The following is a 12,836-nucleotide window of genomic DNA, read 5'->3' as shown; positions in this document are numbered from 1 at the left end:
AATGATATTCTTCATTCTTTGCTATAGATTCATATACTTTTGATATTAAAGTTGCTTATTGATAAGTATGTGTTGGTTGCATACTTTGTGTTAGGAACATGCTGAATAATGGGGGTACAGAATGAGACAGACATGGGTCTTACTATTAAGAACCTCACAATCCTTATAATTGATTGAATATGTAACTTCAAAAGCATTTTTTGTTCTCTGTGATTTCTAATCCTTTTATGATATGCAGAGATCAAAGTCATAGTCTTCTCTAATGAAAATGTACTAATCTTCGAAATTCATGAAGTTCACGTTTAATCCAGTGGGATTCAGTAGTGGAACTGTGTATAAATCCAAGGTCAGGCACTATTAGCTGTGTGGCCTTTTATTAATTACTTAATATCTTGTATGATATAGTCTTAGTTTCTTTACATAAAAGACATGCATCATGGCTTGCATCTACCAGGTACTTAATGAAACACATATACATACACATACAATCTACAGGAAATGCATTCAATAAATGCCAAATTGATTTTTTTAAGTAAATTTGAATTTGGACTGAGCTACTCAAGCTTGGTTTTCCAGTTTTCTTTAATGACCAAAGGACACATATTTGTGAGGTAGTTTTGAGTTAGAAGTGCAAACTGGGGCCTGAGACTGTTAGTTGACTGTTAAGGTCCTTAGACCACAAAGTAGTCTCATTAGCAAAGAAGTCCTCTTATTTAGAGAATTATTGCAATCTAGAAAATGAGAAAATAAAATCTAGAAAATAAAAAATTGCATGTAGAAAAAGCAAGCAAAATCAACTTGTATAAAAAAAGTAAGAAAGGCTTTGAGATTTCAGGTATACGTCTAAATGCCAAAAAATAAAAAGCTATAGATCAATTGGACAATTTTCCAACTGATCAAACTCCTTATTCATGGAGAATAATGAATTTCTAATAAAAAATAATATGCTGTCTTTAAAGATAAAGGTGAATAAGGAATTTCCTTGCTAGGATATTAAATCCTTGAAAACATCAGGTGAAAATGCAACATTTCAATGCAACATTCAATCAGATATAATTGAAAAATTTCATTACTCTTTTCTCCCAGGGACTGTTATCTTGTGGCGCCTGGGCTTGCTTTGATGAGTTTAACAGAATTGATTTGGAAGTACTGTCTGTGGTTGCTCAACAAATTCTTACTATCCAAAGAGGTAATGGACTAGTTTGTCTCTGCATTATGTGAAAACAGAAATATGAGAGGCAATGCATGGCACAAATCGTATTTATATGTGGAATTGCTAATGCATTTCATTCTTGATGACCCACAGGTATTAATGCAGGTACTGATATACTGGTGTTTGAAGGAACCGAGTTAAAACTCGACCCCACGTGTGCTGTCTTTATAACAATGAACCCTGGATATGCAGGGCGATCAGAACTGCCAGATAATCTGAAGGTACAGAAGGGGCAATTATATCATCTATTTCCTCTCTGTAGTTTGTAAAGTTAACATGTAAAAAAGAAAGAACATGTCATCTTTGAATTTTATGCAAAACATTTGCTTTTGGATGTTATAGAACACTCTTTTAGAAAATAATTTGTAAAGCTTTGAGTGCCCTTAGAAAATAAATATGCAAACCCAGTGCAGTTTCCAAATTTGTGTTTAAAAAAATAATGATAATTGGGGCTCCTGGCTGTGGCTCAGTCAGTAGAGCATTCAACTCTTGATCTCAGGGTTGTGAGTTCAAGCCCCATGCTGGGCATGGAGCCTACTAAAAAAAAACAATGATAATTACAGAAAATTAGAAAATATAGGAAATACTGAAAAAGATACCCATCCTATTCTTTACTATATTGTATCCCACAATTTTAAATGCCTTTTAAAATGCTCATTTTAAATGGTGGAATCAGGCAATTGTGTATGCTCAGTTTTTTTTCCAGGTTAACATTATAGCATGAGCATTTTCCTGTCTGTATAAACGTAATTCAAAACAGCAAATAAATTTACTGCATTGTGCCTTACTGTTATTTAGGTTGCTTTTAGTTTTCCTTTGTCATAAATAATAATGCAATGGCAATTTTTACTTAAGGCTTTTCTCTATTTTAAAATATTTCCTTACGTATGGCCATAGGACCAAGTGCTGTGTTGCTGAATTGCCTTCCAACAGAGGCTGAAATAATTCACAGCTCACATCAACTCTCAGTTCTCATTTATATCCAACACTATTTTTTTTTCTTGGTAAAATGAGCAAAAACACTTTGCTAATTCAATCTAGAATCTTCACTTAAAAAACAAAAAGTTGATTGCGAGAGAAATACGGCATTTCCCCATATCTTAGGCATTTTATATCCTTTTCTGATAAACTGCATCCGTGGCTAGTGCATAAAGAACAATGTTGAAGAATAATGCAGTGGTAATTGTGGATCTAAAACCGAGTCCCCTGGTGCTTGCTCCTACATTCCTTCCACTATTCACATATTTAGATGGACTTCTTAGACTAGGTGAGGAATTTTTCTCTTCCACTGAAAAGACTTGATTCAACCAATTGCTACCCAGTATTTGGTATTTGTATTCCATGCATTTTTATATGTTAGATGTTTTAGTACTCTGCCTTAGTTAAGGATGGTATGATTAAAAAATAAAAACTGGTAAATCTTCTTTTATCTAAGGAGCATTTTGCAACTTTTCATTGTGGTTTACATTTGGAAAGCTCTTTTTGTAGCAGTGCTTTTATTTGCTGTTTTTCTTAAGTAGGATCAACGTGATTACATAGTATTTGTAAAGGCAGAAAGGTGTGAATAGCTCATCATAAAAAGCTGGGACTGTTATTAGCTGAGTGTGTCAATGCCCTTGTAACCTGTAATGCAGGTTGTCTCATGGTTTCATGTGCTGTGCGTGTTGAAACGGTGTCAAAATTATCCACCTGTGGTTCTGTGGGTGATGTATTATTTTCCTTCTACTTTAGACCAAAAGTTGCTCTTAAATTCTGGTAGCTTTGTTGTTCTTCCCACTGTGCAGTCTCCTTAGTTAGAAGTGCTACAGGACGTCTGTTTGCAAGTATACATGGAAACACCTAACAATTTTGAAGAAAATGATTTAGTCTGAAAAGAAACAAATCTGTCTTCCTTGAAACAAAAACAAAAGGCTTACTGAGACCCAGAGGCCTGGAGAATGTCTTCAAAGTCATCCTGGAGGCTTCCCTCTTCTTCACCCAGTGGTTCAGCTGGTCCCCATTAATGGGAATCCTATTTTACAAAAGCCTTATAGTTCTTGCTGCTCCCGCTTAGTCTCATCACCACACCTCGTTTCTGTCCCTCTTCAGTCTCCTCTTGTGTGTCTTAATGCAGCAAGCCACTTGTCACCAATCTCTTCCTCACTAAAATTCACTCTAACGAATTCCCCGTTAAAAGTCTACCAGTGTCATCAGAAGAAATCTGATCCTATAACTTCCAGAGTTAAGCTACTGGGCTTTTTGTTTTTGTTTTGCCTGCAGAAAAACAGTTCAAAGTTCTTGGCCTGATCTACAAGAACCTTGGAATTAGGACCCAGCTTCCCCTGGGCTGCCATCTCCCTATGCCTATGTGCATCATGCAGAAAGAGTCCCCTTTTGACATCCTGTACCCCTAGATAAGACCTGCGAAGTAGGTCGATTCCTTAAGCACATTTCTACGTTAGAGAAGCTATAGTTAATATTAAAACTATTCTAATCCACTCAACATGACATTTCAGAATAGTCGAATGCTAGAAGCCATGGTAAAACAGGCATATTCCAGATCTTCTAATATCACAAAGCCAATAACCTGATACATAGCTTTCCAGAAAGATAATGGTCGTGTTGACTATATGTATCAGAATTTATTCAAGCCTGGGTATGATACTTGGAACTATACTCTTACACTCAAGAAAGTATGTCATTGGGTAAGCCAGAATCTAACTTAAAAATTTTTAAGAGCACTAAATTGCCTTTAAACTTATTGCTGTTACTAACAAATTATTTCTGACACATTTCAAATCAAACCATATCATATCAGTATTTCTCACACACTGTTTGAGAACCATTGAATTAGAATATCCACCCCCATAACAGTTTAGTTCTAAAAATATTTTGAGCAGGATGCTTTCCTCTGTGATACATAAAAAGCAAAGTTAAGTCTTTGGTGAAGGATTCCTATTGGATGGAACATCATGATAACCCCTCAAAACTTCTTTACCACACTCTGTTTTTTGTTCTCTTGGCTACTGATCTGTCTGTTGCATAGTGTTCCACGGCCATATTGCTGGTAGGGCTTAAAGAATGTGAATAGGAATTTGTGAAATACCTGAGGTTGTCAGAGGGAAGCCTACAACACACAGACCTGAATGTTCACCTTAAACTAGTAGCAGTTTATACTATTGTGGAAAGACCACACCACCCTAACCTAGCCATGGACCCACTGACTGACTTGTTCATTGATTCATTGATTCATTCATTCTTTTACTTGAGAAAAAAAAAGCAGTTGAGAAACTATCCTTTTTTTTTTTTTTTTTTTTTTTTTTTTTGAGAAACTACCCTTTTAAAGAGGTACTATCTATGGCACGTGGATGTCTTAGTCAGTTAAGTGTCTGACTTCGGCTCAGGTCATGATCTCACAGTTTGTGTGTTCAAGCCCTGCATCAGGCTCTGTGCTGATGGCTCAGAGCCTGGAGCCTACTTCAGATTCTGTGTCTCCCTCTCTATGTCCCTCCCCCACTCATGCCCTGTCTCTCTCTCAAAAAGAAATAAACATTAAAAAAATTTGAAGAGGTACTATGTATATAGTAATTCTCTTGCATTCTTTGTTTCTCAAATATGTAGTGCTTTAGAGCACTTGTTTAAGCTTCTCTGTTCCAAGTTATTCGCCCAAGCTATGTATTTTTAACATTTTATTCTTTCTTTAATGGTAACCTTACTGATAAAATAGGTGTACTAAGGTCTCTAGCTAGTAATTAACACATTGGAAGGATCTTGTTTGATGCAAATCTTTCATTCTCAACCTGGAACAGTCTATAGGATCACTTAAGCGAGATGTCTAATTTTCTATCTGCCTGTGTTTCGGGTAATTCAATGAATTCCTGGAAGATACTTAGCAACTATCTGAATAAAAATTGCCATTTTTCTAGGGGCACTTGGCTTGCTCAATCAGTACAGCATGCAACTCTCAGTCTCAGGGTTGTGAGTTCAAGACCCACATTGGGCATGGAGCCTACTTAAAAAAAATTGGCACTTTTCTAGAATATTATTTTTTTCTCTTTAGTACACAAAGTTTCCTGTCTAAATGTATGAGCTATTGAAGTAGGACTTGACATGTAATAACATTCTAAAGTTAAATTTTCTTTTATTTTTTTATTTCTTTTTAATCTTTATTTTTGAGGGAGAGAGAGACAGAGCATGAGTAGGGTAGGGGCAGAGAGGGAGGGAGACTCAGAATCCAAAGCAGGTTCCAGGCTCTGAGCTGTCAGCCCAGAGCCTGACGTGGGGCTTGAACCCACGAGCTATGAGATCATGACCTAATCAAGGCCAGGTGCTTAACCGACTGAGCCACCCAGGTGCTCTGTGAAGTTAAATTTTCTTATTTATTCTTCTAAAATCTGTTGAGTTTTCTCTTTAGTTAGCATCATGTAACATTTACCTATCCCACAACAGTTAAAATATCATGAGAAAAAATATCGTGGAGCACCTGGGTGGCTCAGTTGGTTAAGGGTACGATTCTTGCTGTTGGCTCAGGTCATGATCTCACAGTTGTGAGATCAAGCCCCACATCAGCGTGGAGGCTGCTTGGGATTCTCTCTCTCTCTCTCTCTCTCTCTCTCTCTCTCTCTCTCTCTCTCTTTCTTTCTTTATCTCTTTATCTCTCAAAAATCAATCAATAAAAATATCTTTACAATTTGGAAAACTGATTTATTTCTAGTATTATCTGAGACTTCCAGTTTTCATTTCTTTATGCTTGATGAAAGACTGACATGCTTACTATAGACACAAAAAAGTTAAAAATATCTCAAAATACCTTATTTATCTAACATAGCCTTGTTATTAGGAGTAATCTGATTAGCCCACTGCATATAATTAATTAGATTCCTAGAGAACCTCACTTACAGCCCAGGTCTCCCCAAACCAGGCACTTTTTCACCAGCCCAGAAGAAAAGCCCAGCTTTTGGACATCCCAGCAGAATTGGATGCTTTTTCCCTATAATCTGTCACTTGCCAAGAAGAATCGATCTAAGTACCATAAGAATTTATAAGTGTTCTTAAATCATGATTTAAGGAAAAATACTTATACAGAAATTAATGATATGTATTATATAACAATGACAAGAAACCCATTTTTATTTTATTTTTAAAAAGTGTTTATTGATTTATTTTGAGAGAGGCAGAGAGAGAGAATGTGAGCAGTGGTGGGGCAGACAGAGAGGGACAGAGAGAATCCCAAGCCAGCTCCGCACTATCAGCACAGAGCCCTACCTGAGGCTTGATCATTACCAGCCCGTGAGATTATGACCTGATTTGAAATCAGGAGTTAGACGCTTAACCAACTGAGCCACCCAGGCACCACTAGAAACCCCTTTTTAAAATTAAGTGTTCTTATCTATATGAGATGGACACTGTAATTTAATATTATTGAGGAAGAGCTATAAAGTCATAAGGAAATGCCCAGTAGGTTATCTTTATGATGGTCTTCTTTAAAAAACACCTATTCTGCACTCCTACAGGCTCTCTTTCGGACGGTAGCAATGATGGTGCCTGATTATGCCATGATTGCTGAAATAGTCCTGTACTCCTGTGGGTTCGTCACAGCTCGTCCACTGTCAGTGAAAATCGTGGCCACCTACCGCTTGTGTTCAGAGCAGTTGTCCTCCCAACATCACTATGACTATGGCATGAGAGCTGTGAAGTCCGTGCTTACCGCTGCTGGGAATCTAAAGGTAGAGGAGTCAAGTTATTTCTTACTCATAAATTTTGTTGGTAAATTTCAGGGCCATCTGTCTTTACAGAGTTCCAATACTGGCTGGTTTCACCAACTGAAAAAAATTCAGTTGTACTAAAAAATAGTTGATCGTCTGCACATGTGAAAAAGGAAATTTTTAGGATTTGTAAAAACTTAAATGTAATTCTTAGTGATTTGATTTGAGTTCAGTTCCATAATGAAAAAAAGAATTTAATGTTTATTTATTTTTGAGAGAGAGGGAGAGACAGAGTGCCAGCTGGGGAGGGGCAGAGAGAGAGGGAGACACAGAAGCCAAAGCAGGCTCCAGGTTCTGAACTGTCAGCACAGAGCCCAACGTGGGGCTCGAACCCACGAACTGTGAGATCATGACCTGAGCTGAAGTCGGACCCTTCGCCAACTGAGCCACCCAGGTGCCCTCCATAATTTTGAATGTATGAAGTTAAGTACTACCAAGGAATAAAATTCTTTGTTGCTGAGAAATATTTTGAAGGCTTTCAGTCTATATGAACATATATAGCCTTAAAAGAAATAATGTGTAATTAATAAATATATACAAATGTGGCTGAACGTTATCAATTAATGTAACTCCATAATTACAATCTATTGTAGACCAGCAGTTATAGATTTGCAACATAACATTTGAATTTTAAAATGGTATGAATCATAACTATATAGATGGAGAAATACAAATATTTTAAGGCTTGTGTAACCTTTCATTGAAAGTATTTTGTGGAGCCATGAACTATTAATGTGCATTATTTCGTTATGAAACAAAGCAAGGTAGGCTATACTTAATAGCAAAATGCAAAATGTGACCTTGGAGTTTATAAAATGTTCATGTTCATGTTTTGTAGAAGATAAAGATTTTAAAATATATTCTACATGATTAAGAACAATGGCATGCATTTTATCTTCTGTAATAATGTTACTGAGAATTCTGATATATGGTGGTGATATTCTATTTCACATTAGCCTAGCATAACTTCAAGTCATTGTCTTTTTGCAATAAGCAAATGCAACTAGAAGCAACAATTTATATTAACCTGGCATGTCAGAATTATTCTGTGGTCGGATAATGGAAAAGATAATGCATTGTCCTAGTGTATGTTATCACTGACATCTTGACTGTGGAATTGAGCTATTAAGTTATGCTGCAAATGAATCCTGCAAATGAATCCTATCATTCTTTGTCAAAAGCTAATTTAGAGTGGTTGAAAGTGTTGGCTTGAATATTTTGAAGTTTGTTTTTATTATGTCAAGAAACAATTTAAACATTTGCTTTAAAATAATAGCTTCTCAAATCACGAAATAGACTTTTGACACTTCACAATTTATGTGTGGTTACATTGATCTGAAGACAAAGTCCATATGCGCAGAATTAGCTTTGGCACTGGGTGCTCTGAGCTTGACAGCTGGGCATCACTGACTTTGTAAGGTTACAAAGCCAGTTCAGTTGGGACGTGGAATTTATTAGGCATAAAGGTTCTAGAGGAAAGGAAGAGTGTTCTGGAAAATTAAATCCATGATGGTGGGAGAAACTTCGGAGTGAGATGTTGAAGAAAGTGTTGGAAGTTGGGAGAAATAATTCTCAGTTTCCATGTTTGTGAACGATGCTAACCTTATTACGGGCATGAGCAACAGGTTTGGAGTTCAACCAGGCTTTTAGTAAACTTTGGGTCTATCACAGGTGTTTTGGAATTTTTTCAGACTCTAAAATTAATAACAATCCAATTAAATGAAAATAAATGAGAACAATTTTACGTGGATTTAAATTGTCTTTAGGGTCTGTGTGTGTATGTGTGTGTGAAAATATAGAGGTTACATTTAGAAGATGGAGAGATCACCTTGAGTATATTTTCTTTTAGCTGAAATATCCAAATGAAAATGAAGAAATTTTGTTGCTTAGATCTATTATTGATGTAAATCTGCCAAAATTTTTGTCCCACGATTTACCACTCTTTGAGGTAAGAACATTTATTATTTTCGTATATCAGAATTTTTAAAATGATGTATTTATCAAGTGTCCAACTTTGCAATTCCCTAGGAGAAACGTCTATAGATAATAATGACACGGCACACAAAAACATAGATCATCCCATGTTGTACTTGAAGTGTGTTTAACCAGCTCTGCTACTTTATATGACTTTCAACAAGTTGGGATTTTTAAATAGTACTTTTTAACTGCATAATGTAATAAACCCACAAAAGTTGCAAAGTATGTTTGCTTATAAATTACATTAGAATGTAGGCTCCATGAAGGAGAATAATTGGTCTAACACACCACTGAATCCTTTGCACAGAAAACGTATGTGGTCAATGTTTGTTAAATTAATAATTGAAGATGGGCGCCTGGGTGGCTCTGTTGGTTAAGTGTCTGACTTTTGGTTTCGGCTCAGGTCATGATCTCACAGTTTGATGAGTTCGAGGCCCCCCCGTCGGGCTCTGTGCTGACAGTGTCGAGCCCTGTGCTGACAGTGTCGAGCCCATTTGGTATTCTCTCTGCCTCCCCCTCTCTCTTTGCTCCTTCTCTGCTTGCTGTGTGTCTGTCTTTTCCAAATAAACAAAAAAACTTTTAAAAATTAATAATTGAAGACATTTTTAAAGAAGCTTAATTTCTTTAAAAGAGTATAATGGCTTTTATGAAATTGATTTTTCAGGATAATTTAAAGAAAGAACTAAGTTTAAGAAGCTTGTTATATTTTTAAGATTAGACTATTACTAATTGAGAAGAAGTATTAGAATAATGGTTAAGGTTTTCACGTTTCATTTGATGTCATTCTTTTCCTTTTCCCTGTCTCAGATAGAAGGAATCAGGGGCCCGTCTCCCAACAGATGTTAGATGGTGCACTAATTTGCGCTGCCTTGAAGTTCAAGCAGTTAGCTTCCAGTGTGTAAAGATGGCAGGGGTATGACAGGGAGGGGGGAGAAGGCCACTGTCTCTGTAGTGTGGCCCAGTGTCTTCAGCTTTCCCTAGTAACCATGCATCACCAAGTTGAAAGGATCTTTTCATAGCACTTAGAGCTGGCAGTGCAAATATATAAGGAATACGTTCAAATTTTCTTCCTCATGTTTTCCCTCAGTGTCTTTGGCACTAGTATACTGAATAAATTTTCCAAGAGTAAAAACTACATATTTTTATAATTGTTTTAACGTTTATTTTTGAAAGACAGGGCACATGCATGCACATGCGCGAGAGGGGGAGGGGCAGAACAAGAAGGGGAGGGAGGATCTGTAGAAGTGGGCTCTGCACTGACAGCATGGAGCCCTATGTGGGGCTTGAAACCACAAACCGTGAGATCATGACCTGGCCCAAAGTCGGACACTTAACCAATGGACCACCCAGGCGCCTCGAAACACTGCATTTTATAACGTGGAAATCTGCCTCACCAGATGTATTCTCAAGAGTTGTGTATTCACTCCGTGAACATTATTGAGCAATATCTCAAAAATGGAGCATACCGGTCACTTTTTTTCCTAATGTTTATTTATTTTTGAGACAGACACAGAGCATGAGCGAGGGAGGGGCAGAGAGAGAGGGAGACACAGAATCCGAAGCAGGCTCCGGGCTCTGAGCTGTCGGCACAGAGCCCCATGCAGGGTTCGAACTCGTCAACTGTGAGATCATGATCTGAGCCAAAGTCAGACAGTCAACCGACTGAGCCACCCAGGCGTCCTGCATAACTGTCACTTTAAATTGGGACAGTGACAATTCCTTGTTGCGAGACTATCCTGTGCACTGTAGGACGTTTGGCATCCTTGCCCCCCACCCTCACCCCAGTTTTTAGAGACCTTTTTTGTTGTGACGACCAGCACAACTCCACATATTTCCAACTCACATCCTGAAAGGAGAGTGAGGACAACTGGTCTTGGTTGAGAACCACTGGATACCAAATATGTTCTGGGGTTTCAAGGTCAACCATAAGCAATTTGAACAATCTGAGAAGATATGTTTATTTATTTATCAAACACTGTGGACTTACTGTGGATCAGACACAAGGGCTTTGCTAATAGTAACTTAATGCTCACAATGGCCCAGTAGGTAGGGCAGGTGCTGTCATTATCCCTGTTTTACAGATCATTTAACTGAGGCAAAGATAATTAACTTTTATTTATGGCTAGTACATGAGCGAGCGGGAATTTCAACCATGCAGTCAGGCTGTGGAGTGCTCTTGACCACTGTGCTACAATGCTTTTTTTCTCCCCTTTATCCCAAGGAAACATATTGCTTTGATAAACTAAGATCAGTTTCTCTATAACAGTGTTTGAAGGATTAAATATAGGGGCAATTAAGTTCATAGTTCATAAATGCTAAAGTGTAGTTCAAACATGAAGCACTTCTGAATTTTCACTTTTACTTTCACAGTAAAGAAAATAGTTCTTTTTCTCACATAGGTTGCTATAATACTTACAGCTTTAGCAGTTTATAAAGGTATGTTTCTTAGATCTTGCAATCAACTTTATATATTCCTATATTCCTTTATACTAAATATGGAATCATAATTCTTTCCAACCATACAGTATATGATCGTATCAGGTTCCCAAAGCTGCCATAACAAAGTACCCCAAACTGTTAAGACAACACAAATGTATTCTCTCAAATTTCTAGAGGATAAAAGTCTGACATCAAACCTCTAGAAAAGACTCCTTTGCCTCTTCTTAGCTTCTGGTGGCTATTGGCAACCCTCGATGTTCCTTGGAGTGGGTTGGCATTGCTCCAATCTCGGCCTCCACCTTTACATGGCCTCCCCTGGGTGTATTTGTATTTGAATCTCCGTCTCCTTACTGCTACAAAGATAGCAGTTATTGGATTTAGGGCCCAGTATAACTTCATCTTAATTTACCTAATTAGATCTGCAAAGATCCCATTTCCAAATGAGGTTACATTTTGTGGTTTTTGCATGGGCATGAATTTTTGAGAGAGACTAAGATGATTAAAATACTAACCACCACAGTGATTAAAATACCTTTGAACTAAGTTTTGTATGTGATATTGAGGTATGGATTAAAGGCATCCTATCTTTATCTTTTCTCCATCAAATTGTCTTTGTTCAGAATGAGATGTTCAAATGTATGTGGGTCTCTTTGTGGACTCCCTGTTCTGTTCCACTGATATATTTGTCTATCATTATAGTAATATGACACTGCATAATCAGTCTTGAAGTCAGATAATATTCCTCTAACATTTTAACTTAAAAGCATTGTAAAACTGTAAAATTTCTAAAAGAAAACAGGAGAAATATTTTGTGACTCTGGGGTAGGCAAAAATTTCTTAAACACAGCACCAAAAGCACAGTGCATAAAACAATAAATTGATAACATACACTCATCAAAATTTTGAAAGTTTGCTTTTTGAAAGACACTGATAAAAGAACGAAAGACAAGTTGCAGTCTAGGAAAAAATATTTGCCAATTAGATATATGATGAAGGAATTGTATGCAGAATATTTAAAGAACGGTTAAAACTTGCCATTAAGAAGATAAACCTATTAGGGGTGCTTGGGTGGCTCAGTTGGTTAAGTGTCTGACTTTGGTTCAGGTCATGATCTCACAGCTTGTGGGTTTGAGCCCCACATGGGGCTCTGTGCTGACAGCTCAGAGCCTGGAGCCTGCTTCACATTCTGTGTCTCCCTCTCTCTCTGCTTTCTCTCTGCTTTTCTGCTTTCCCATGCTGTCTGTCTCTGTCTTTCAAAAATGATTAGATGTTTAAAAAAAAAAAAAAAGGGAAAGAAACCAATTAAAAATAGACAGAAGATTTGAACAGGTACGTCACTAAAGAACATCCACATAAAGGAAATAAGCACATACAAAAAATGATAGTCATCAGGAAGTGCAAACTGAAGCCACAGTTAAGACAACTGTGACACATCTATGAGTGGGGCTAAAATTAAAAAGACT

General features: G+C 37.1%; 1 protein-coding gene across 12 annotated transcripts in view; it reads left to right on the top strand.

The window, feature by feature from the left end:
* The window catches only part of DNAH7 (dynein axonemal heavy chain 7), a 265,373-nt gene that overhangs the window by 102,673 nt on the left and 149,864 nt on the right, over positions 1–12,836 (top strand). For all 12 annotated transcript variants that reach the window (XM_045034170.1, XM_045034169.1, XM_045034174.1 and 9 more), the window contains 4 exons: positions 1,087–1,189; positions 1,307–1,434; positions 6,706–6,918; positions 8,807–8,905. In XM_045034170.1, coding sequence (XP_044890105.1) covers positions 1,087–1,189; positions 1,307–1,434; positions 6,706–6,918; positions 8,807–8,905 — 543 coding nt within the window. The remainder of the gene's footprint in view (positions 1–1,086; positions 1,190–1,306; positions 1,435–6,705; positions 6,919–8,806; positions 8,906–12,836) is intronic.

This window comes from Felis catus, chromosome C1 (assembly GCF_018350175.1).
Source record: "Felis catus isolate Fca126 chromosome C1, F.catus_Fca126_mat1.0, whole genome shotgun sequence".
NCBI classification, from domain to species: domain Eukaryota; kingdom Metazoa; phylum Chordata; class Mammalia; order Carnivora; family Felidae; genus Felis; species Felis catus.
This window is presented reverse-complemented; position numbering and strand designations above follow the sequence as displayed.